Source organism: Littorina saxatilis, linkage group LG17 (genome assembly GCF_037325665.1).
Source record: "Littorina saxatilis isolate snail1 linkage group LG17, US_GU_Lsax_2.0, whole genome shotgun sequence".
NCBI lineage: Eukaryota > Metazoa > Mollusca > Gastropoda > Littorinimorpha > Littorinidae > Littorina > Littorina saxatilis.
In genome coordinates, this window is record NC_090261.1 from 8414590 (window position 1) to 8441436 (window position 26847).

Genomic DNA, 26847 nt, shown 5'->3' on the forward strand with positions numbered 1-26847 from the left:
TGGTGTGATACTTTGATTCGAACAAGACCGCTGTGGCTGTCTTCTTCGACACACCAGCAATGGGTTTGTCTCGTCAAAGTATCGAGATACGATCATGATAATCAGAGACGAGAGATGATGCATGCGTGTCTTCGTGTTTTCCAAGCCCTGAGACTTTCGCTGTGAACGTGGGATCTTTTTCGTGCGCATGTGTGCACACGGGGGTGTTCGGACACCGAAGAGAGTCTGCACAAAGTTGACTCCGAGAAATAAATCTCTCGCCGAACGTGGGGATCGAACCCACGCTGATAGCGACCAACTGGTTACAAAGCCAGAGCGCTACCAACTGAGCTACGTCCCCGCCCCCAAGGCCGGGGAAGGTAAAGGGAGCGAGGGAGAGGAGGTCGGCACCGCCCTCATAATGCTAGCCCTAGAAAAGTTCAGACTAGCATCTCCCTCCCCTACAATCGAATATGGTTATGGGAATACCTTCACCTTTACCTTGACCGTGTGCAGGAGATCCACGGAGCAGATGAGGAGCCAGCGGAGAAGAAGGAGGTGGAGGAGGAGGCCAAGCCCGACCCCCTGACCCAGCTCATCACCGCCCTCAGTCGCGGGGCGCAGGAACAGCAGAACGCTCTACCTGAAGACGACCTCTACACCGCATACGCTGAAATCATGAGTCTTGTACGTTTTATGGCACATTTTAAACAAATTTATTTAATTGTTACGACCAGGGTTACTTTGTGAACACCTTGAAGGTTTTGTACTGCTCTCCCTGAAAATGATCTTTAACTGCCTACGCTGAAATTATGTGTCGTACATTTTATGGTAGAGTTTTTAATTTTGATTGTTAAAATTGCAAACACAGTCACAGACCAGGCTTAAATTGTCAACACCTTGAAGGTTTCCGCCTACTCAGAAATCATGAGTCCGGTACGTTTTATGGCAATTTTTTTTTATATATTTAATTGTTGAAAATCCAAAAAGACCATACTTAATTTGTGAACACCTTGTAAGGTTTGTGTGCTTTTTGGTCATTCTTTATTTGTATCTTTCAGTTGTGTTTTTCTTGTCCTTGTTATGTTTAAGTTGATGTAGTTTAGTATATATCAGATATTGTCTCAGATGCTCAACATTTTAAATGCATAAAGCAGTAGGCTCTGAATGTTGTGATCTTTGAATATTGTGCTGCGTGCTGTCATTGACTTGATTGGTGTGAAATCCACCTGTAATTTCCTGTGACGTGTGTGCAGAGTTGCAGCGGAGAGGATGAGGATGATGATGAAGATGGTGGCGACGATGAGGGACCAGGACCATCCTTTGAGGTCAGCCATCTTGTTGCTTTTCATGTTTGCATTTCTTGCTTTGCTAGAACCTGTGTGCAGTTTGATTTCTTTTAACTTTCATTATGTTCAGGCCCATTTTCTTCCTCGGATTTTCACATTTCTCACTGTTTGATTGCTTTTCTACATCCCGGCTTTGCAGTTGGATGATAATTTCATGTGTTTTTTGCCTCTTCATGTGTTAACTAACCCCCTGCGTAAAGAAGCCATTGAAGTGGGAGACAACAGAACTTATATATTTGTCTAACTTTTTTTTTATACATCACGGTTTTACTTTTAGTTTAAAAAAACCCATTGGCTGTTGATATTTAGAACAATAAAACAGAAGTCATGAAATATATGCTTGTAAATTTAACCCACTTCTTTACTTATCGACAAAGAAGAAAAAAAAGTAATGGTGGTTTGATGCCTGTTACATGCTAGATCCGTGTGGGTGAGATAAAGGTACATGTTCTGTGTACTCTCTAAATGGTTGTACATTCTCTGTAATCTCCGTACAGTTTCAACATGTAGCCAAGAAAGGGTAGCTGGTAGTCGTTTTATTTCAACTCTTGTTCACATGGACAATCTGTCAGAAACTCTGTGGCTCTGGTCAACGTTCGTGGAGAATACCCCTCATGTGCTCAGTTGTTTGTCATTACTGTGAATATGTACAATATTTGTTTTGTGTGTTTTTTCTGTGAAGCAGACCCTCACAGCTTTTTAGTGCATTTCACTTCACAAAAGATCCTCTTTGCATATGTGTGTGTGTGTGTGTGTGTGTGTGTGTGTGTGTGTGTGTGTGTGTGAAATTCATGCACATGTAGGCAAGTACTGATGGTAAAAGTTACACCGATTATAGGGTGCAAGGACCAAAAACAGATGGCAGCACGCATAAAGTCTAAGCGTACTTGAAAATGTTGTGTAAGATTAAATACCTGTGGTGAGGACAAGCCTTTCAAGAAAAAGTGAACAAAAAAATTATAATTAAGTGATGTACAATCAGAGCAGTGAAATTAGTACTAAAGAAATATATATGAGGGTGGAGGGTTGAAGAACTTGAAACATTTATTCTGGATTAAAACATATTGAAAGGGCTATAATTGACAAGACAGTTGTGTTCATGTTTTGTCTGTGTCAGTATGTTCCTCTTGCACAGACTTGCCCCCCACTCCAGCCTTCACAATCTCCCCACAGACTTGCCCCCCACTCCAGCCTTCACAATCTCCCCACAGACTTGCCCCCCACTCCAGCCTTCACAATCTCCACACTCACCCACCCCCACCTTTACTCCAACACGTTACTCTTTCTTTACATTTCTTAACTCTGCCACATTTAATGAGATCTTCTTTATGATATATTTATGTATTCCTCATTCGCTCAGTATAATTTTTCAGCTATTCTATGTAGATAACAAGTGTGAAACTGTGACATTTTTGTTAAAGTTTACAACTGTCAGTAGCAAATAGAATGACGGATTTTGCTTGTTAGGCTTGTACTAGTTAGTTTCACTTTCAGGTAGTACTTAGTATTTGACTTTTCATTATGCATGTACATGTTATACAAATTACAAGCATCGGCAAATAAGCTTGCTAAGACTCAGCTATTTTTCTTTGAGACACTTCTGTTAAAAGAGTTAAATTACAATGCCTTTGTTTATTCAGTGTTCGTCTTTTGCATAAAAAAAATGTTGGTGGAGGAAGGGACAAGAAAAGAACAATTAACCATTAAAATGTAAACTTTCTCCAGTTCAGTTTATTAGTGATATGATGTCAGATGTACAAGGTTGCTGCATCCAAAGAGTTCTGTGATTGCTAGAAGTCACCTTTGCTAATTTGTTTGCTCTTCGGTCATTTATTTTTTAATTCTGTCAGAAATTTCTCATGTATAAGAGGTGTAAAAATAGGTGTCAATTAGGTGTATACAATTTGTCATGGATTTGATACAGTTTTAAATAATACAGTGTAGGAGAGACACCAGTTAATGGGTCAAGTCTGGAAGCACATGAGAGTTTGGTCATACTTATGTCCGTTATTTCTGTCTTCATTTATTTTCAGTTATTTTGACAGATTTGATGTAATACTGTAGTTTTTTGGGGTCGTTTCTTCTCTTTTCTTTATGAGGTAATAATCAGATAGCTGTGAAATTGCAAATCTTTTGTGCAAACAATACACTTGTCATTGCAGTAGCCCACTTGTTCCATTCAACACACAACAGTCAAAAAAGCAAATAAACATTAAAGAAAGAAAAAAGTGTGGTAGACAAGAGTGTTGAGAAGCTGAGTTTGTGTGCACTGACGAGAGTGATAATTGCAGGAACAAGAGATGGAGAAGCAACAGTTGCTGTTCGAGCAGTCACGCCTGGCCGACCGCGGGGCCGCAGAGATGGTCCTCCTCTACATCAGCGCTAGCAGAGGTAAGCTATATGTATGGTCGTCATTTAATCCCGTTAATATATTTTTTCTTTCTTCTTTTGTTCAGTACTGTAAGGTGCTTAGAATTGTAGTGGGATTTGCGCTCTATGAATATTCTTCTTATTATTATTTTGATGTGTTTCAACTCTTTCTTACATAGTGTGTATTTTGAGTTGGACAGTATTAAATTGTATTGTATTAGTCAAAACCATTGATGCCTGTTCGTCAATTGATGTCCATGAAAATAATAACTGTCCTTGGTGTGAAAAGAAAGGTAGAGGTTTATCACTGGTGTGATACAAAAAATGTACATACTCTATTACCTGTGTACAGGTGATCCTGGTGACCTTGTGACAAAGACCATTGACCTTGGCATATCTCTGCTGCGTGGTGGTAACATTGCTGTACAAAAGGTCAGTTTTTACAAACTGTTAAATCTAAAAGTATTGGGAACTTAACAAAAATAGGTGAATGCCATGTTTCATGAGCCTTGATTGTCATCCTGTTTTGTTTTTAGTCTGTCACTGATAAAATAATAAGACCTTGTCACTTTTTTTGCAAACGTAAACCTAAACTGATATTGAGACCTGCTTGTTTAGTTCATACCTGTGTTTTTGTTGCAGAAAATGTTGCAACACCTGAAAGAAAAGAAAGATGTCGGGTTCTTTGCCTCAGTGTCCGGTCTCATGCAGCAGTGCAGGTAAGTACATTTTCTGACATCGTCCCAATGTACTGTACGTAAATACAAACATCATACTTCTTCAAAATTATTTATTAAAAAAACCCTTTTAGTTGAATTCACTGATAAAGAGTTGTTCGGCACCGACCTACACTAGACTGGATTTATGCTACTGTGGCCAGGTTGCCAAAAGAGCAGGTGAACATTAACTAAAATGTAGGGGCAGAAAAGATCAGCTAACAAACGAAATGAAGTTTTATAAATAAAAGACATCAAAAAGTGAGATCTATGTGGAACCTTACACAAAAAGAATCATCGAATGAACAAAGGACTTCAGTCTTCAGGTAAGAGCATTGAAAAACACAGATTGTTGATGACAGCATTAACAATAACATGTAGTACTGAATTATCAATCTAAGCGGGTATGCAAGATTCAAGGTTAGAGACTTTGTTCCGGGATAAACTGTACCCTCAATGCAGTTTAACCCAGACTAAAGTCTCTTAACATGACTCCTGCATACTATCCCAGTTGATCACCTGAGTAATAAAAAGAACCTGTATTTTGCTCTCGAGTGTTATAGAGCACATTCTAAGTTGCGAGTTCAGGTAATAACAGGTAATGCTTTGTATGCAAATATTTACCTGCAGCAAACAGGCTAACAAGTAGTGGTGAATTATCAGTCTGCTGATGACCAGAGTACTTACTTACTTAGGCCCTTTGCCCCCAGAGGAGCATAGGCCATCAACGACGTTTCTCCATCGCACTCTGCTCTGGGCTGTTCTTTCCGCTTCTGTCCAGCTGTTGCCTTGCCTCTTTAGTTCTGCCTCTGTGTCCCGCCTCCAGCTGTTTTTCGGCCTCCCTCTCTTTCTTATTCCCTTCGGGTTTGATGACCAGAGTGATAGAAACAAATGTTTTTCTCCCAGTGTTCTGGACCTTGACGCCTTTGAGAGGACGACGAAGGCGGAGGGCCTGGGAATGACCAGTGAGCCAGGCAGCGGGGCGGGGGAGAAGAACATGCACGACGGGGAGTTCACCTGCAAGCTGTTCCGCTTCCTGCAGCTGCTCTGTGAAGGACACAACCTGGGTGAGAAGTAAACTCTTATCCCCCCGAAAGCGGCATATGGCTGCCTGAATGGCGGGGTAAAATTAGTCATACACGTAGAATAAAAACAAAAACATGAGTGTATGTGGGAGTTTCAGCCCATGAACGTAGCACGCAAGAAAAGTAAAATCTTGTTTCTTTGAAAGTCTTTGTATTTTGGTTAGAGGCATGCTTTCTTCAGGACAGGTTCCCTATTAATCTCTGCATTTGAAGCATTATTTAGTCCATGACATCTTTTAAACAGAGACAATTGAGAAAAGGCTTAATGACATAAGTTTTGCTGTGGAAGTATAAACCCCTGTTTCATGTTATTAGTTTTATTAGCTTCAAAAGGAATAGATCTTTACTTTCTTAACAATTAAATCTCACATTTTTTGAAACGGAGACAAATGAGTAAAAGGCTTGACAACATAAGTTTGGCTGTTGAAGTATAAACCACTGTTTCATGTCAGTAGTTATATTTACTTCAAAAAGCATAAATAGATGTATTGCTTGGTATTTATTTGGCAAGGGTTGTTCTGATGAATTGAGCAAACTCTTTTGCCTTTGACAGAATTCCAGAACTACCTGAGGACACAGGCAGGCAACACCACCACAGTGAACATCATCATCTGCACCGTTGATTACCTGCTGCGCTTGCAGGTTAGAGTTTGTGACTTACACATTAACATGCTTCCATTTGAACCTTCGAGGTCGTCATCGTGGATTGACGCCCGACTCGCTCCGTCGGGCTTCAATTATACTTTTGGAGGTAATTTTTATTGAGTTGGGGCATTCTGACCAATCCTAGGATCTGTTTCATTAAAACGCCAACTTGATTGAATTACAATATACTGTGGCAGATTTGATTAAGTCCGGGGGGGAGTGTGCAGAATGTTTCTCTGTCTCTTTGATGTTTTTAGTGACCTCGCGTTGTGTTTTGTGTATATGTGAGAATATTTTCTGTTTCCCCCTCTTATCCCCAATGCAATCAGTGTTGTGTTTTGTGTATATGTGAGAATATTTTCTGTTTCCCCCTCTTATCCCCAATGCAATCAGTGTCTTTCTTTCAAATGATATAGCCCACACCGTGGTTGAAGATTTCACAGAATCTTTATTTCATTGCAAGCGCTCTGGTTATTCTCACGCAATACACCCTTTCGGAGTCTCAGGCGAGAGTCCGCGCATTGCATGCTGGGATTGCAAATTGTACCAAACACGAGGTCTTCAGAAGAGCTACATTGCCAATTGCGTTCAAGTTTTCCCTCGTAAGCTCTTATCTCTTTGATATTTCTGTGGTTTTTGTCCCACGATAGTTTCATGATTTAAGCGGAATGGATCTCGAGTGTGTTTGGTATAACGGAGCGCCCCCTGCCGCCAAAAATGTGACTAGCCGTGCATGCGCACTCGAAACTCCGAAGGGGTGTATTATCACGTCACTTCTGGTTACTGCCTCTCTTCCTTTCTCTCGCTCTCTTTCATCGTACGTCTTCGTCATCACTGTCCACCACCTATCATTTCCCCTGATTACTCCTGGACACCAGTTAAACAGGTTGCCCGAATCTCTACTGGTAACTAACCCCACATTCTTGGACACCAATTAAACAGGTTGCCCGAATCCTCACTAATGAACGAAAAGAAAAGTAGCTTACTCTGAGAAAATTCAGGGCTAGCTATACTCCCGGTTGACAAGGAGTGATTTAAAGTAAGATTCCCGATTAACAAGGATTCCCTGAGCGCGCGAATTTCGAAACGTTATATAGACCCCAAAATCTTTCGACTATTTCGCATACTCATGCGCTACCGTGAACTCTGACCCTGAATCACTACCTTCCGGCAAATAATCCGATTCTTTCTTAAATTACATAACCCTATTCAGGCCTTGACATTAACTTTTCTGACAACTTGCCCTGTCGGGCAAGTACACATCAAAACTACTTGCCCCATTTTTTTTTTACTTGCCACAATAAACTAAATAGAGAATGAGATATAAAACAATAAAACGGAGTAACGCAAACAGTAACACACTGACTCTTTTGCTCAAAGATGTTTTGCAAGCATTTCTTTCTTTCAACAAGTGAAGGTATTTATTTATTATCATTGCTTAACGACTACGTTGGTCTTCTTACTCTCTCTCCCTCTTCCCACCGAGTAAAATCTATGTGTTTTATTCCCTAAATATTTGATAGATCAATTCCAATTTTGTACATTGATTGCCGAGTACATCCCAAAATGAAACCATTAATATGTTGTGCAAAAAGCCTGAGAGACTGGAGAAATCAGAATGCTACAAGTAGTACAACTAATTGAAAACAACACGTCCTTGCAGAACATCAGACACTTTTCGTCGTCGTATTTTACCCACGGGAATTCCGTAAGCCAAGATGAGAGGAATTTCCGGTCACGACAGGCCTCGAATGTCTTCTTCTGGGATTTTCGTTTCGAACCATCGTCTGTGTCATCTACACGGCGCTTTGAAGTTGTTAAAAAGGAAAACATCGACGACTGCGAAGCCATTTTGAACTGTGCTTCTCAGTTTTCAGATAGCTCTTCATTGATTGGCTCTTAGCCGTGACCTAAACCAATGAGAAGCCGCGTTAGATTAAAGAAATGTCACCAAATCGGAAATTCCTGAATGGGGTGAATACATGAACGAAAGCATTTCCGGTTAGCAGAAGCGATCGATAACATTGGGGGAAACATTGGAAGAGTCTTGTTCTTCGGAAGTTTGGTCCTTTGTACGCCAAGGTATTTGAATACATTTTAATTTTCACTGACATATTGTCACTTGCCCCGTCGGGCAGCTGGTCATAAGGTTTACTTGCCCGACAGGTTCAAACGCTTGCCCCGGGCTGTCGGGCATTCGTTATTGTCGAGCCCTGCTATTTTCCGCTAACCGTCATTAAACAACCAAGTCCGTAAGTGACTATTAACATAAAGAAACTTGTTATTTTATCAAACAACTCCCGCACATCGATATTAACAAATTAGCGACTGCATGGTCGTCTGCAATCAAGTCACGTCTGCTCGCAGCGTCGGTTCTAAGCCGTCATACTGACTAGTATCGTGCTTGGTAAACTACGTCACATCAAAATTTGTGTCAAGCTACGAAAGTGCACGCGTACCAATGATCGGTAGCGAAGTCACTCCAGCACACGCATGCATTCAAAACATTGTTACGGGGTCTGTAAGGCTATTCCCTCACAATACATTAATACCTGCTTTTCTCACATGTGTGTAGGTTGTAAAGGGGAGGTTCCACTGTAGTATGTGGCCGAGTAATTTTACAGTCAGATGACAGCAGGTCATGTTACAACTCATTGTTCAGTTTGATTGTTTTGGTTTATATCGGTGTTATTGACAGTATATGATGCTTTCTTTTCTTCATCATGCATGCGTGTGCATAAACATAAGCATAAGCTATAGCTTACATCGTGTTGGTGACTATCGTAGTAATCTGATCGATACTATCGTGAAGAAGGCAGCAACAAGTGATTAAGAATGTACCAAACCTAGTTAATGTTGTGTTCTCTTTTTGTTCAAAAATTTGTGAAATAATGTTGTCTTGTTGCAGGAGTCTATCATGGACTTCTACTGGCACTACAGCAACAAGGACATCATCGACCAGTCGGGCAAGGAGAACTTCTGTCGTGCCATCACCGTGGCCAAGCAGGTCTTCTGCTCGCTCACTGAGTACATCCAGGTCAGTTGCTGGGATGGAATAAGGTGTTTTATGAGCGCTAGTTTGTTTTCATGATATGTGTTGGCTCGATCAGCTCTCTTCACAGACTCCTCCAGACAACTGCAGAAATATATCCTGAGACATTGTTTCCGTTCTATTTTTGGGGGATCCTTTCTGATGACTACCATAGGGCCTTCTGTAATATGTTTCTCATTCCGACTCTTTCAGGGCCCGTGCTCCCTGAACCAGCTGGCCCTAGCACACAGCAGACTGTGGGATGCGGTGTGGGGCTTCCTCTACATCTTTCGCATTAACTCTTTCAGGGCCCGTGCTCCCTGAACCAGCTGGCCCAAGCACACAGCAGCCTGTGGGATGCGGTGTGGGGCTTCCTCTACATCTTTCGCATTAACTCTTTCAGGGCCCGTGCTCCCTGAACCAGCTGGCTCTAGCACACAGCAGACAGTGGGATGCTTTCTCTACATCTTTCTCATTATGTCTTTCAGGGCCCTTGCTCCCTGAACCAGCTGGCCCTAGCACACAGCAGACTGTGGGACGCAGTGGGAGGCTTCCTCTACATCTTCGCCCACATGCAAGACAAACTGTCCAAAGACCCGGACCAGCTGGAGTTGCTGAGAGAGTTTATGAAGCTGCAGAAAGAGATGATGATCATGCTGCTCTCCATGCTGGAAGGTAAGTGTCTTGGACTGAATGCTATGCTGTCTTTGGATGCACATATTCATAAAAAGCTGGAGCTCTTCAGCAATGAAGTAAAACTGGAGCACCGAGTCAGCAGTCTGTCAAACACCAAACCTTTCTGAAAACATTGCCGGCATTTTGCAGATGTCAAGCCTTTTCCATGGTGGGTGTGTAAATTGCTGAAAATGCAGTGGCCATTTTGATAAATAACTGAAGAAAATATTCCTGTAAAAGTGAGTACATTGTTTTGCTTGGAGACTTCATCTTTTACAAGGTGGTCTTTGATACCATATTGATATGTCAAACCACTCATGATACTTTATGTTTGCAATTTTGGGAACAAACTGGTAAGGTGAAAACAGTAGCAATCTGTCCATCTGTGTGCAAACTATAGGCATCAGCACTAACATTTCTCCTATCTCAACCATAGGTAACGTGATGAACGGACCAATTGGAAAACAGATGGTGGACACGCTCATGGAGTCTTCGTCCAACGTGGAGGTCAGTGTTTCTTTTTGGCTCACGTAAGTGTAGCCTATGCGATCGTAACTTTGTCTGTCTGTGCGTGCGTGCGTGTGTATGTCTGTGGTAGAAACTCTAACATTTGAAGACGTCACATTACATTGACGTCACATTATGACGTAAGAGGGTTAGACGTCACGCGAAGGAAGTACTGAAAGTCTCGGTCATTATTATTTTGAGCGGGCCGAGACTAGTTGACAGTTGTGTCCCTGTAAGTAGGCTACATGCAGACAGACAGATCTAGATCTAGTGTCTCGCTTTCTTGCACAGTTTCACCTATGCTCTTTCTGTGTGTGTGTGTGTGTGTGTGTGTGTGTGTGTGTGTGTGTGTGTGTGTGTGTGTGTGTGTGTGTGTGTGTGTTACTGTTTGTCGATTTCTTACGTGAGCCTTGATGGCTTCGCCTGTTGTTTACTTTGCTTGTGTTGGGATATGCATCTTCGTGTCCATGTTAATGTCTGTTAGCACAGGAGGTAGGCAACAGAGCATTCCTGGATTCTAAACTTGTATTTATTGTATTTACACCCCCGGTATAGGGGTGTGTATAGGATTCGGTCCATGTGTTTGTTTGTTTGTGTTCGCATATAGATCTCAAGAATGAACGGACCGATCGTCACCAAACTTGGTGAACAGGTTCTATACATTCCTGAGACGGTCCTTACAAAAATTGGGACCAGTCAAACACACGGTTAGGGAGTTATTTGGTGTGTATAGGATTCGGTCGATGTGTTTGTTTGTTTGTTTGTGTTCGCATATAGATCTCAAGAATGAACGGACCGATCGTCACCAAACTTGGTGAACAGGTTCTATACATTCCTGAGACGGTCCTTACAAAAATTGGGACCAGTCAAACACACGCTTAGGGAGTTATTGGTGGATTAAGATTCTACAAGGACTTATAGAATAACCTTCTCAGTTGGTGGCAGTGAGAATGGTTATTTCCCTTTGACCAACGGGGGTGTTTTTTCTACCTCGGAGGAATTTCTTGTTTAATCATATTTTTTTTATAAGTGATTGTGATAACAGTCTTGGTCATCCTCATCTGATGCTGCCATGGGGTTGGTCTTAGGACATGGCGTTTTTTCTGTTTTTAATAACAGTACTTTGTATATTTATAGTGGGCAATGCTTTCTTTTACAGATGATCCTGAAGTTCTTTGACATCTTCCTCAAGATGAAGGGTCTCACCTCATCAGAAGCCTTCCTGGTCAGTGAAATCTTACTCATAAATTAAAAAATTTATTAATTTATGTAAATGACGCTTTTAAACTAAAAATGACGGCAGATTTAGGCTGGGTATTATTATGTATGCTGGTACATGTATCCACAATGTCTGGTAAAAAATTCATTAGCTGAAGCACATTCTTGGAACACTGGCCATAATTAGTAGATTTTCCATGGAGGGAGAGGTGGGGGAGGAGGAAGGGGGGAGAGGAAAGTGGGAGGGGTTGTTTTGTTTGTGTGTGTGTGTGTGTCAAGTTTGCATGGGTGCATGTGGCAAATGGCTGAAGCCAGAATTCCAACAATTTGACAAGTTTCCTGGCAGGCAATGTGTACGACGAAAGGTAAAAACTGAATAAAGTAAGGGAGAGATTGATTATATCTTATGGAATTGGTGGCTTTTAGATTGAGTAATCACATACCACATGTACCCATGACTTTGTGTATATTGATGTTCAAGTGTTTGGAATGTGCTGTGTGTTTGATGCTTTTCGTTTTGCTGTGAACGCTGCAATGTCAAGGAGTTTGATGTGAACAAGGATGGAGTGATTTCAGCCAAGGAGTTCCGCAAGGCGATGGAAGCACAGAAGGTGTTCACACGGTGTGTGTTCTGTCCTCGTCAGGCCACGCTTGGCTGCTTCTGCTGCTGACAACTCGCTCACCAGCCATGTGTGAACAGTCGATGGCAAAACGAAAAACTGTTGATTCAGGGTTGAGCGGTTGTCAGGAGCAGAAGAAGCGGCCAAGTTGCCTCTTTGACGTACAGTCTATTTGCTCTGTCTTTGAATGTACAGTCTGTTTTTCTTGGTGTACAGTCTATTTGCTCTGTCTTTGAATCTTAATGGACACTGTCTGTGCTGTTGTATTTGTGCTGTAGGAGTTTGACACCAATAAGGACGGGTGGATCTCGCACAAAGAAATGCGTAAAGCCATGGAGGCCCAAAAAATTTACTCTGAGTAAGTGGGAATGGTGTGAAGTTGAGCAAAGCAAGGCCGTGTTTCGCTTGCTCACTGACCTTGACCTGCCTGGTGGCCCGTAATGTTGTTCATTTACCTTCCTCCAGTACCCTTGACCTTTATACCTGCAAATGACCTTCACCTTGACCTTGAGTGCCTGAAACCCCATTCCTGAAATGGTCTTGACCCATGATGTCTAAAGATGCAAATGATGTTCTCCTGTTGCCTTCTCTGCTTGCGAGTATTCTTAGCATTAAAAGTGAAAATGAATATATCCCTCATACACCCCTGCAAGTATTGGGAGTAAATGCTGTGGTTATTTTTCAAATTTTGCCTTTTCCCTTGCAAAGACTTTTCACTGCAGTAAGCGTTGCGTTTTAGCGTACAGTACTAACAAAAGGCTATTGCACTAGGTAGTAGCATCTGCGTAGTAATTAATTAACACTATTAGCAATCCCAGTGTTGTGCAAGTGTGTGTTTGACTTTTGATTGCAGAGCTTGCTCAACCCTCACTTAGTAGAAAGTATTTTGTCTGACCGTATTATTTGTATTCTTTAATTGATTTGTTTATTTCATTATTGATTTGTTGCTCTTTGCTTGTTTTCCATTTCCAAAGTCTTGAAATTTACCGACTAATCGGTTTATTTATTTCACAAAGTTTGGTCAGTTTATGAGAGTTTTATAGGCTTTGCTTTTTATTCCCTGTCAGAGTGTATGTTTAGCAACAGTCGGTTTCAGAGAAAGGCATTGATGATGGAGATTAACACATTTTCTCTTTTAACATAATGATACAACACCAAACTTATTGGAAATGTGGACTATCATGTTCATAACAAGTATTGCCAAGTAGTAATTGATTTCAAAGATAGTTAATTTACTGTTTAATAGGCATGTTGTGCATGGTTATTGTGTTGGCTAGTTGCATGTGGTGCAGTAGTTGTAAAGTCTACCTCTCTTCCACTGTGATTGTCAGAACTGGTTTCTAGCCTCTGTTTTAGTCTGTTTATACCGTTTTTGAAACGTCTTCAGAGGTTGTTCAGCATTGGCGGTATTTATTTTTGAAAGCTTGTTTTATTGATATTTCTGGACTAATTTCTACATGCAGCATATAATCCTTTGATGTTAAGGTCTTTGATTGCATGAAATGCGAGGACACTATTGCATTGTCAAAGACTCCTTACATTTGTGGTGTACTGGATATGATGATGTGCATAACTTTGAACTTTGTGTCGGGATACATTTGGAATTTTACACACTGATTATTAATATGGAAGAAAAAGTACATGTTAACGATTCTATTTTGCTAAGTCAACTTCACCCGATTGATTAGTGGCTTCACATAACAAGGAAAGTTTGACACAGAATGGTGTGTTTACAGTGTGTGTTTGACACAGAATGGTGTGTTTACAGGGAGGAGATAGAGTACATCATGATGTGTGTGGACGCAAACCATGACGGCAAGGTGGACTTCACCGAGTTCACTGACCGCTTCCACAACCCCGCCAAGGACATTGGCTTCACCATGGCCGTGCTGCTGACCAACCTGTCTGAACACATGCCCAACGAACCACGGTCAGTGAGTCAGACTCTAGATACGACTGACAAAAACCAGTCACTGATTCATGATTTTGACAGTGAGAAACTGTCAAAGACAGTACAGCAGTCCCTCTCATGAACGGACACCCTTGGGCCATAGCAAAACTGTCTGTACATTGCAGGTGGCCGGTCACGGGAGGGGTGACCACACCACCCCCTCCCCCATACACTCACACAGACACACAAACAACAGGATTGAGTCTATGCTAACCACTTCTTGTGGCTACTAAACAATAACAACAAACTCCTAATAATAATATTTCTTTAAACGTTCTGTAAAAAATGATTTGTATGAATGGTGTTGAAAAGAAGAGATAAAATAAAACTTCAAGGCAGTGAACGCACTCACCATGCACTGACATACGAAAGCAGCCACACAAACACAGCACAGAGGAGCGTGTGCAGATGCTTTTCGAGAATAAGCTTGAAAACCAGTTTGAATAAATAGCAGCAGATAGAGCTGCATGTCAATTGTTTAATCATGTAATTTATTTTCTTGTCTGGCTTTATTGACTGCATGCCGATCATGTGGCATGGCAGTGACTTTTCACTCTTCAGTCGGAAATACACTGTACACAACACCGCTCTCACTCTCCCTCACTGCCTACCCTAAGCCCTGACAACTGATGCTTGGAAATTGTGTGGAAGAGTACACCTCTCTATTTCTCTCCAATGCTCTTCCTGCTCACAGTGACACCAGACACCCCACTGAGTTTAGCCAGCTACCCTCCCCCCCCCCCCCCTCTCTCTCTCTCTCTCCCTCCCTTCCCCCAGCCATGTACTGTTTGGGGCAGTGGCCAGAAAAGTGTCAGCTAATTGAGGCCAGCTGCACTGTTCACTCAGAGCAAAACCAGGGCAACTGTGTCTAACTTTTGACAAAGCAAGACAACTGAAGGGTTGACAGATTAGGCAACCGACTCACTGGTCAAGGCTGAGGGGACACAAGAGTATCTTGTCAATGAAAGAGGTTACACACAGACACGCGATGCTGAGAACTGTGGCCGATTTTTTTCACTCTCTTTCTCTGAGGGCCTTCATCGACTGTGGTTTCTGTTGTTTACGTCCAACAGACAAGAATAAAGAGCATAGTGCATTTTCCTGTTGGCATCTTCGCATGTACTCCACTCCTGACCAAAACTACCCCCCCTCCTGATGGGTACACGTGCACTCAAGTTATCAGTGACTGTGACTGTCATCAGGCCTTTGCGGTTGTGACCTTTGTACCAAGAGCCGGACTGCTCTGTTATCGATTTTGCTGTGGTGAAAATTTGACGATGGTCTGTCCGTACATTGCAGGTATGACCTGCTGTTGGGACCGAAAATTAGTGTCCGCGTCCACGTTTTGCAGGTGTTCGTTTAAGGGGGGGCAAATATAGAAGGAAAACCCTCCGTGCCGAGCAAATGTGTCCGTACATGTCAGGTGGCCGCTCACGCCGGGGGCCGTACATTGCAGGGACTGCTGTACAATCAAAACCTAACTGGTTGACAACCTCTTTTTCTGTATTTTAAAATAATGACAAGTAAAATCAGAAAATTTGCAGTTAGCATGAACACTGTGTATGTTTTGTGTGACTGTGTACACAGACTGGAGCGACTGCTGGACAAGGCCAAGAGCGTGCTGGATTACTTCGCCCCCTACCTGGGTCGCATCGAGATCATGGGCAGCGCCAACCGCATTGAGCGGGTCTACTTTGAGATCAAGCAGTCACACATCGACCAGTGGGAGAAACCGCAGATCAAGGTGAGCACATTTGAAAGGTGGTGCAGATTTGTCGTATTGTCTTGTGACATAATTATGCTGTTCTAAATGACAGCAGCCCTTGTTTTAGTGTAGTGGTACCAGCAATGAAAGGACACCCTGAACTAAAGTGTTCTTACATTGCCAGTGTCCTTTCATGACAGGCATGGTTTAACATTTAAATAAAAAGAGGACACAGCAGTAACCAGATAAGTATTTTCTTTATCAATATTTCGGCAGCAACAAACTGTCTTCTTCGGGATAGTTTAGTCAAGTTTATAGATGGAGAAAAGGATGACCTTCATTGGGAGGTGTCCTCTCATCAGAGGGGCCTCACATGCCAGGTACCACTGTAGTATGATCTTATCTGGAAGGATTTGCCTCCCTCAATTTCTACACAGAAACCTGCTACAAAAGTGAGTATTTTAACAGAATTTGTGAGATGTGGTTTCGGATGATTTCAACACCAGTTGTTGACAGCCACTACTAGCTAGTGGCTCATTAGTGTTCTGGAGCAAGCATTAAGGTATCCCCCAAACTACCTGACATCTGATTGTATGTGTTCAGGAGTCCAAGCGGTCCTTCTTGCACAGCGTGGTGAATGAAGGCGGAGACAAAGAGAAGCTGGAGAGTTTTGTCAACTTCTGCGAAGAAACCATCTTTGAGGTGGGTCCTGCTTCTGGGGGGGGGGGGGGGGGGGGGGGAGGGAGGGGGGGGGGGGGTTGGGTGTTTTGTCTGTAGGGTCTTACAGTATTTTTACAGTAGTGACACATTTATGTCCCTTGTAGCAAAGTGAAAGCCCAACGACCGTACCTTGTAGCTAGGTTAAAGCCCAGTGATTGTACCTAAGTAGCTAAATAAAAGTCCATGGACTGAACCTTTTAGCTAAGTGAAATCCTAACAACTGTACCTTGTAGCCAAGGAAAAGCCTGATGACCCTATCTTGTAGCTATTTAAAACCACTGTAGCTTTTAGCTATGTGAAAACTCAAATACTTTACCTTGTACCTAAGTGAAAGCCCAATGTCTGCTGTTTTCTGTACAGATGCAACACGCCACCAGCATCAGTGCGGAGGAGCAGAGGATTGCAGCGATGCGCAGTGGGGCCGGCCTTCCCGGAGATGGAGGGTGAGTATCCAGTTCTGCTGGTTGTTTTCTTGTTGTCTGTGGGATATACAACGCTTTATTATTTGCTCTTTGTTTCAATGGCTTATTTTGTGTTGTAGCAGTTTTACTTCAATGGTTCATTGTGTTTTGTTTGCGTTTATGAGTTGATGTACTGCTGTATACATTTTTTTTCAAGCGCAGAGAGTTTGTTTTAGTTGTTACTTTTAGTGTGCTGAAAAAAGTGGATTATTTTGTGTCAACATCAACATTGCTGCTCAAACTCTCAGCTGCTGATTTTTGTTTGTTGCGGACAGGGAGGGAGAGCCACCAAAGAAAGAGAGGTTGACCGTGTTCCTTGCAGCCCCATGTTTCCCTTCATCCCTTTTCCCACCTTCCATACCAAATATCTCAACACTTAGGCCCAAGCACTAGCTGTTACAGTCAATACAGATGCCCCCGGCCTCTAAGCCTTTTACAGATTGTTAACAACCTAGTGTTCAAGTTTTGTGTAAATTCCCTGGTTAATCCTTGTTCCCAATACAGAATTTTGCCCTGCTTCCTCTTCAACCTGTGCAACATTTCTTGAGTCACTGTCATTGTTAACACTGCTTCTTTTAACAATTTCTGCATCTTACGTTTCATCTCATTCCTACAGTCTATCTCTTTCCTGCAGTAGACTGCACATTTTGTTCACACGTTCCAGTATGATGGTTAATTGAATGCCACTCATGCCCTGATTCCTTTCCCATCTGTTCGACCCAGAGAAGCATTTTCTTCACAGAAAGTTAATAACCCCCGAAAGAACCCCTGTAACAGGAAGAATGACCTTAGTAAAATGGTTCTGTTTATAGAAAACATTGTTCATTGTATTTGGTTAAGAAATGAAACATTACTGTCAGTCTATGCAATCTCTACGTTTTCTCATTTTAATGCCAGCTGTATTCCAGAGGTAACCATTGACAAAAAAGTGGTAATAAAAAAGCCACTGGTGGCTTTCAAGAAATTAATTCATGAAACAAATTTCAATTTCAAATTCCCAGGTACTGAAGGCCTAGTCCGATCTGAGATAGTGAGCAGATGTTTTCATGGGAAGGACAGTGCCTTTAACGCCTTGTCTCCCAGGTACGGATATATCCGTACCCACTCATATGGCTCTATCTGACCTGGTACGGATATATCCGTAGACACAGTCACTTCAGTCGCTTCCTGTAACGTCGATCTAACGTTTGCATTCCATCGTGTTCATACACAGTTTCTACACAGTTACTACACTTCTAAGTGACCTGCTGCAGCACAGCTGGTCTCGGCTAAAAAAAATTGGTCAACATAGGTGGGGTAGGAAGTATCAACTGCAAATTAAAATAAGTGTTATAATTATGGCTCTGTAATTTAATCAGGCCATAAACAAACACAAAGCTTTTTTTCTTTAAAATCATAACACACAGTTTAGGAACTGGAGAAGTAATAGGTACCGTCTTCCATCTGATTAAACCATTGTGTGATAAACAACATGACTTGGTCTGGGTTGAGGGAAAATTATTTTTACATAATTTATTCTTCCTTTTTTTGTTCTCCCTTTATATCCTCTCTTGTTCTTTCGAAACTGAAACTGAATAATCTTGATAGATTTTGAAGCTGCGGGCAACACGTCTAGTGTGTCAACCATTGCCCTGTCTTGTTTTAATTCAGAGCAGGAAAAAAGTAAGCAAATCTTATTAATGTTGGTTCATCTGCTATTTCAAAACATTGACATCTACCTTTTTGGCTACAGTCAATTCCCATGTATAACTTATTGTGCTTGCATCAAACTTTTACTTGAAGACCTCGTCCGTTGCGTCCACCTGACAGTAACACCAGGCTTGTTTGTTGACAGCATGCTGGAGCCGGTGTTCTTCATCTGGCGGTGTCTGCGTGAGGGTCTGGCGGCCATCTTCTCCCTATTCACCTGGAGCAACCTGAAGAAGGGTTACCATGCCTACCGCTCCATGACCTACCCCCAGCTGCTGCTGACGCTCATCAAGCTTTTCTTCAGACTTAACATCTTCATGGTCCTCCTCTTCTTCCGCGTCATCTGGTACGTTGGGATCAGGGTTATCAGGCTAGTTGTGGTGGTGGTGACAATGACGTTGATGACCATGATGATAACTGCACATATGATGATGACGACAACATCAATGATGATTACAATATTTATGATGATGATGATGATATACACTAGTTGGCTCACGAAGTGTAGCCTATGCGATCGTAACTTTGTCTGTCTGTGCGTTTGTGCGTTTGTGCGTGTGTGTGTGCGTGTGTGTGTGTGTTTGTGCGTGTGTATGTCTGTGGTAGAAACTTTAACATTTCCGAGTCTATGTGTGAGTGGTTATCCAAGACTATGGATAAAGCTCGCATAAGATTACGTCACGGTCAAAAGTGCTTGACGTCAATTAATGCATCATGACGGCATGCCTCCCTGTAGTCTTTCTCTCTCGCGTGGTGTGTGTGGTCTCGGTCATTGTTATTTTGAGCGGGCCGAGACTATTTGGCAGTCGTGTCCCTCCCTGTAAGTAGGCTACATGCAGACAGACAGATCTAGATCTAGTGTCTCTCTTTCTTGCACAGTGTCACCTAAGCTTACTGTGTGTGTGGGTGTGTATGTGTGACGGAGTGATTGAGTTTGTGTTACTGTTTGTCTATTTCTTACGTGAGCCTTGAAGGCTTCGCCTCTTGTTTTATGTTTGATAGGGGTTGTATCTGTTCCAGAGGAAATAAAGCTATTAGACTGATTGGACTATAGGAAGAGGAGTCTCTGACTGACTGACTGACTGACTGACTGACCACTCATTAACAAATCAATACACGAACAGACACAGAGAAGGGAGCCAATGTTTGTCTGATACCAGTTTCTTAAGTAAAAAGGAAAGATCTGGTCACATTTAAACGATCATAAATTGCATCAGAAAAAAGTTTGTCCTTGCTCAAGTCCAGTGTGTAACCATTGTGTTCCCATGTTGCAGGACGTTACTCAAGTTCTTTGTCAACATGATGATGGGAGAGAAAAGTCTGGAGGAAGCCAAGCCAGAGAAACACACCAAGGGTCCAATGGCCTTACCCGTGGGTCCTATAGCGCTAGCACAGGCGCAGGCACAAGCGCAGGCACAGGGACAGGCCCAGGGACAACCGGGCGTGGCGGCTAAAGGAGCAGCTGTGGTGCCCCCTACAGAGCTGGAGACTGGAACCCCGCCTGTTATCGGATCCACACCACCCGCTGATACCCAGGACGCTTCCAAGTGAGTCACTTGGATTAGCCTGGTTGGGCAAAGTCAACTTCAGGAAGTAGACTTGGTGAAGCTTGCTGCAAGAAGCCTTGGCACCTAATTTTCAATAAAGTCTTCAGGAAGTAAATTTTGGCTGAATTAAGGACAGCTTTTGTTCTTGTTTGTGTAGGTGTTCGATTTTGTCGTCGCTCTGTTCCGAAACGATCCCTGAGTAAATGAACAATGTTTTGTTGTGAGGTGCCACTCGACAGCTATGAATGTACTAAATTCTTGTCTGTGTGTTGCCATCTCCTGTCTGCTGCAGTGTCACATGTGCAAAGTGTCTGACAGTGTATTGTGTGTGTGACAGAACAAGAGATGCAGGGCCAGTTCAGAACGGCATCCAGTCCAGTAGCAGTCAGGACCAGCCAGACGCCTCCACAGTCCCCGGCGCCACCAAACCCACAGCCTCCAGGCAACAGAGCGAGGTCAGTGTCTGCACGTTTTTGCCACCGTCACCTAAAGGGACAATGTGAAGAGGAGTGAATTTGTTATGAAAAAATGCTTACCTCAGGTTCTCCAGAGTTTTTTTGGCACTTTTTAAAAAAAAAAGTTTAGTTGTGTACATAGCATTTGCGTTTCTCTCTTTTAGTATAAGTGCTTTGATTTTAAAAGATAATGACATTTGTAGGTTTGAAACATTGTGAAATCTTAGTTATAGAATATGTATAGTTTAACGGTATAGTGTACCTTACTGTTGGCAGGTTCAGGAAGATAAGCTCCAGGCGGAGGCGGCAGCAGCTGCAGCATCACCAAAGCCTCCTCCACCACCACCACCACCCTACACTCCAGAGCCTATGTGAGTTTTCTTTCTTTCTTGTGTGCACACATGATATCAGATTCGTTGTGATCTGCTATGTTCGCATTGAGGTATAAGTATCACGGGGAAATTGCCTGGCTGTCAGTAATTCAGAAGCATATGTGTCAATGTATTTTGTTTTCGTGTGCTCTTATCCATTTGTTTTTTCCCCACATTGGGATTTCTCTTCATAATAGCTGAAAGAGCCTTAGACTGGAGAAGATATATTTGATACGGCATATTGTAACCGAGTGCCGTAACACTACGATCACCTCGGGAGGCGAAGTGCAATCAAACAGGATTGAAAATGTTAGGGCTAATTTCTTAGCCCTATAAAAACTGTTATGCAAACCCGAAGGTTTCCATGAACATACAGACAATCGGAAACCACCAGACCCCATCACAAACAGAATTCCACAATCAACCGGTGTTGACTTAAAGGCCAACAACTCGGGTGCAGAGTCTGCTGTGAAAGGAGCGGTAGCCTCCCCTGTCACAATATAAAGAAAAGATATTGAGAAATGGGATTGTGATGATCCTGAAAAGAAGAAAATCCTCTTCATCTGTTGATAACCAAGAACACACAAGTTGTGGATACATGCACTTCCCTTTGTGTAAGTACATGCAGCATGATGTTTGGGACATTTCACACATTTGCGCGTGTGTACTTTCAGGCCTGCCCCTGCAGCAGAACCAGCTCCAACCAACCTTGAAGACGAAGCGCCCATTGGAACACAGAGCTTTGACTATGGAAAATACGTGCTGGTGAGTTTTGCCTCTTTGCTGGCTTGGAACATTCATACAGTAGAACCCCCATTTTAAGACCCCGCCACCCACCCCCACCCCCAATGGAAGACCTCCTCCCTGTTTTCTCAGACTTTCTATACAAAACCTGTGTAAATTTACCTCCATTTTAAGACATCCTCCTTTTTAAGACTTGATTTTTCTCAGATTTTTGCAGGTCTTGAAAATGGGTTTCACAGTACGGATTTTATAATTATGAGAAAAAGTTTTTGTGGTTTGTTGTATACCGTTAATTAGGCTTTTCAGAGAATTTTGGACTCCTCAAAGTGTAGGTGTTTGCTGAACATTTTCTGAATCTGAAACTGAATCCGATTTCCCACTGCAATTGTTGTTCACGGGTTCGTCACAGGAGCCGATTTTAACTTTAAACGTGATGTTTTTACATGACTATTGTATTTGAAAGGATGAATCGGAGTCTGGCTGCCTACATGGCAGGGTGAAAATGGTCATTCACGTAAAAACCCACTCGTGCAAAAACATGATTGTGCATTGGAGTTTGGTATAATGTTGTTGTTATGTTGCAGAGCCTGTTTGCCAGAAACTTCTACAACTTCAAGCAAGTTGCCCTGGTTCTGGCTTTCCTCATCAACGTCATTCTGCTCTTCTACAAGGTATGCTCTTCACAGTATTGGCGAAAAGGTGAAAACTATTCAACCCATATCATGTTCAACCCTTACTCTCTGTAAACTGCTACTCTGTTTCAGGCTCTTTTTCAAATTAATTGAAAAGCTAACTACACAAGTATGTGCAGTGGTATCTGAACAGTTCAGTGAGTCCTCATTACCCGAGATAGCTGCAAAACGTTTCTAATATTGGAAGTTTTCTTCTCTTTCCCCCAAACAGGAAGTTTTGCTGTGTAAATGGTAGGTGAAAGAAGTCGGGTATAAGAAAAAACCCACTTGTGTAAAACATGAGTGTATGTGGGAGTTGCAGCCCATGAATGCAGAAGAAGAAGAAGACTCTTAAATAAGGTATTGCTGCCTGAGTCAGGTGGGGAAAAAATCCTGTCGGGTATGAGTAAAAATCCACTTGTGTAAAACATGAGTGTATGCGGGAGTTGCAACCAATGAATGCAGAAGAAAAAGGAGAACAAATCTTCTGTGTAAAAACAAAAATAAAAACAAAAATAAAAAATGTGCGTTTGTGTAGCTAAAGTACATCCCCATGACTGTGTGTTGTCAGGTGAATCGCGTGGCTGGCGAGGCGGTTGATGGAGATGAGGACGGTCTGGGTGGCAATGGGACAGGGGACGGGGAGGAGGCGGAAGACAACAGCATAGAGTACGTGGTGATCGAGGACGACTTCTACTACTTGGAGCCCGTCATGCGATCCCTGGCCTTCATACACATGATGACTGCCTTCTGCATGCTGGTCGCCTACTACTGTCTCAAGGTCAGTGTATTCTGCATGCTGGTCGCCTACTACTGTCTCAAGGTCAGTGTATTCTGCATGCTGGTCGCCTACTACTGTCTCAAGGTCAGTGTATTCTGCATGCTGGTCGCCTACTACTGTCTCAAGGTCAGTGTATTCTGCATGCTGGTCGCCTACTACTGTCTCAAGGTGCGTCTCTTTCACTCGGCTTTTTGCACCCGGGCTGCTGTGCAACAGAAAGGACTGAATTGGGTTGGAGCCAGGCACTGGTGTCATATTGGTTCAAATCTGAAACAGATCACAAATAAAACAAGTCGCGTAAGGCGAAATTACTACATTTAGTCAAGCTGTCGAACTCACAGAATGAAACTGAATGCACTGTATTTTTTCACCAAGACAGTACAGCTTCGTCAATCCCCGCGTGAAGGAAATCGCTCACCTCCCACGTGCAAAACAAGGTGATATTGACATGCCAGATTAGCGCGGTAGCAGGAAAGCGCGCTTTTCTGTATTCTTGTTAACTTTCTGAGCTTGTTTTGAACAACCTATCATAATATGTTTTTTGAATCAGGAAATGATAAAGAATAAGATGAAATCATTTTTGAATCGATTTCTTAAATTTTAATCGGAAGACTAATTAATCTATTTTCGTTAATTGTGATCACATTTTAAGAGTAAACATGACATATGTATATATTTTTAGATTCAGAATGTGATGAAGAATACGATGCAATCAATTTTAAATCTGTTTGCGAAAAATCGATTTTAATGACAACTTTAATGAGCAAACTCATTAATTAAATTTTAAGCCTCCAAGCTGAAATGCAATACCAAAGTCTGGGCTTCGTCAAAAATTACTTCACCAAAATTTCAACCAATTTGGTTGAAAAATGAGAGCGTGACTGTGCCGCCTCAACTTTCACGAAAAGCTGGATATGACGTCATCAAAGACAATCAGTAAAATGAAAAAAACATCTGGAGATATCATACTCAGGATCTCTCATGTCAAGTTTCATGAAGATCGGTCCAGTAGTTTACTCTGAATCGCTCTACACACACAGACACACACATACACCATGACCCTCGTCTCGATTCCCCCCTCTACGTTAAAACATTTAGTCAAAACTTGACTACCGTATTTTCCGGGTGACAAGGCGCTTCGTTATACAAGACGCACCCCCTTCTTTTTACAAAAAATTGTAATCCAGTCACCCATTGGACGCAGGGGGCCGATAGGGCGCACCAAAATGACCCAGTTTTTGCCATGAGAGGTGGTTCCCCTGTCATATCTGAGAGAGGAAACACTTCCTGCACCGGGGTCAGTGACCGGTCAGTGACCGACTTTAACTGAGTGAAAATATGTGTGCTCTGTGTGTGCCGCGAGATCAAAGGCATTGTGATAGCTGGGTGGCCTTGTTTATAGACACGACCTTCTTCCCAGGGGTCAATGACCCAGTTTTTGCCATGAGAGGTGGTTCCCCTGTCATATCTGAGAGAGGAAACACTTCCTGCACCGGTCAGTGACCGAGTTTAACAGAGTGGAAATCTGTGTGTGCGGCCAGATCAAAGGCAGGGCAGTACCTAGTAGCTGAAACATGCATTATCACAAGTTGTTTGACTGGTACTCAGGCGGTCTCTTTGATTTTTTTCGTATTTCATACACGGATTAGGCGCTTCGTTATACAAGACGCAGGGGTCGAACTCGAGGAAAAAAGTCGCGCCTTATGACCCGGAAAGTACGGTAGTCAAAACTTGCCTAAATGTAAAAACACTGATATTTGATAAAACATGTCTGTTTCCCATTTGTACCTGAAAGAATTTATTAAAAAGATAGTATTTTATAATATACAAATGTATGATGTATTTTCTTTATCTTTGTTCTTTGTGCAAGGTCAGAGCAAAACTGATGTACATTCTCTATGTTTGTTCTTTGTCCAGGTTCCTCTGGTGATCTTCAAGCGAGAGAAGGAGATAGCAAGACAGCTGGAGTTTGAGGGTCTCTACATCGTGGAACAGCCCAGCGACGATGACATCCGCGCGCACTGGGACAAACTGGTGCTCTCAACTGTCTCCTTCCCAGAAAACTACTGGGACAAGTTCGTCAAGAAAAAGGTGTGCTAGTTTATGATGGATTTGCTAGGTTGTGAGAACCAGTTTGCAGTGTAATCATTCTGTATTAATCGCGTTCATACATAAAAAGAGGCGAAGCCTTCAAGGCTCACGTAAGAAATCGACAAACAGTAACACAAACTCAATCACTCCGTCACACATGCACACACACACACACACACACACACACACACACACACACACACACACACACACACACACACACACACACACACACACACACACACACACACACACACACACACACACACACACACACACACACACACACACACACACACACACACACACACACACACACAGTAAGCATAGGTGAAACTGTGCAAGAAAGCGAGACCCTCGATCTGCCAAGTAGTCTCGGCCCGCTCACAATAACAATGACCGAGACTTTCAGTAACTCCTTTCTCCTTTGCGTGACGTCTAACCCTCTTACGTCATAATGTGACGTCTTCAAATAGTTTCTATCACACACGTCAAACACTTTTGACCGAGACGTAATCTTTATGCGAGCTTTATCCATAGACTCGGAAATGTTAAAGTTTCTATCACACACACACGCACGCACGCACGCACGCACGCACGCACGCACGCACGCACGCACGCACGCACAGACAGACAAAGTTTATCATCGCATAGGCTACACTTACGTGAGCCAAAAACCATCAATAGTAATCATCAGAAATGATCGAAATAATTTCCCTTTAGTTCTCAGCAGTCACGTGACTTGAGACTGCTGATCCCTTCCTCTGTGCATATGCAGCACAAGAAGGCACACACTCATGGTCATCATAAAGAGAAAACTCTGCTATGGTAGGACATGGGAACTCATGTCTTCTTCATAAACAAGGTGCCTGCATGAACTGTGTTAACCCTTAGGCTGGTTGTCGCGACATATGTCGCGCTACTTTACGTATACTGTCACCTAATTGTCGCGACACTGGCTCAGTCTGTTTGTTCGGTTCCGATTACCTCCCATGGATGCGAAAACCTATATGACCGTTTTTGACTCACATGCGAAGCAAAAGTGAGTCTATGTACTCACCCGAGTCGTCCGTCCGTCCGTCCGTCCGTCCGGAAAACTTTAACGTTGGATATTTCTTGGACACTATTCAGTCTATCAGTACCAAATTTGGCAAGATGGTGTATGATGACAAGGCCCCAAAAAACATACATAGCATCTTGACCTTGCTTCAAGGTCAAGGTCGCAGGGGCCATAAATGTTGTCTAAAAAACAGCTATTTTTCACATTTTTCCCATTTTCTCTGAAGTTTTTGAGATTTAATACCTCACCTATATATGATATATAGGGCAAAGTAAGCTCCATCTTTTGATACCAGTTTGGTTTACCTTGCTTCAAGGTCAAGGTCACAGGAGCTCTTCAAAGTTGGATTGTATACATATTTTGAAGTGACCTTGACCCTGAACTATGGAAGATAACTGTTTCAAAC

At 42.6% G+C, this 26847-nt stretch overlaps 1 protein-coding gene across 7 annotated transcripts in view; it reads left to right on the forward strand.

Annotated features, from left to right (window-relative positions):
- Window positions 1–26847, forward strand: part of LOC138952552 (ryanodine receptor-like) — a 203506-nt gene that overhangs the window by 156924 nt on the left and 19735 nt on the right. For 6 of the 7 annotated variants that reach the window (XM_070324235.1, XM_070324239.1, XM_070324236.1 and 3 more), the window contains 25 exons: window positions 496–666; window positions 1236–1307; window positions 3620–3719; window positions 4051–4130; window positions 4341–4417; window positions 5321–5481; window positions 6053–6141; window positions 9053–9181; window positions 9664–9850; window positions 10287–10357; window positions 11517–11582; window positions 12474–12553; window positions 13964–14125; window positions 15734–15890; window positions 16455–16553; window positions 16932–17014; window positions 17308–17334; window positions 18867–19067; window positions 19996–20268; window positions 20606–20723; window positions 21000–21094; window positions 21769–21859; window positions 22423–22509; window positions 23081–23290; window positions 25208–25381. In XM_070324235.1, the coding sequence (XP_070180336.1) occupies window positions 496–666; window positions 1236–1307; window positions 3620–3719; window positions 4051–4130; window positions 4341–4417; window positions 5321–5481; window positions 6053–6141; window positions 9053–9181; window positions 9664–9850; window positions 10287–10357; window positions 11517–11582; window positions 12474–12553; window positions 13964–14125; window positions 15734–15890; window positions 16455–16553; window positions 16932–17014; window positions 17308–17334; window positions 18867–19067; window positions 19996–20268; window positions 20606–20723; window positions 21000–21094; window positions 21769–21859; window positions 22423–22509; window positions 23081–23290; window positions 25208–25381 (3060 nt within the window). The remainder of the gene's footprint in view (window positions 1–495; window positions 667–1235; window positions 1308–3619; window positions 3720–4050; window positions 4131–4340; window positions 4418–5320; window positions 5482–6052; window positions 6142–9052; window positions 9182–9663; window positions 9851–10286; window positions 10358–11516; window positions 11583–12473; window positions 12554–13963; window positions 14126–15733; window positions 15891–16454; window positions 16554–16931; window positions 17015–17307; window positions 17335–18866; window positions 19068–19995; window positions 20269–20605; window positions 20724–20999; window positions 21095–21768; window positions 21860–22422; window positions 22510–23080; window positions 23291–25207; window positions 25382–26847) is intronic. The other variant, XM_070324240.1, reaches the window with a different exon arrangement.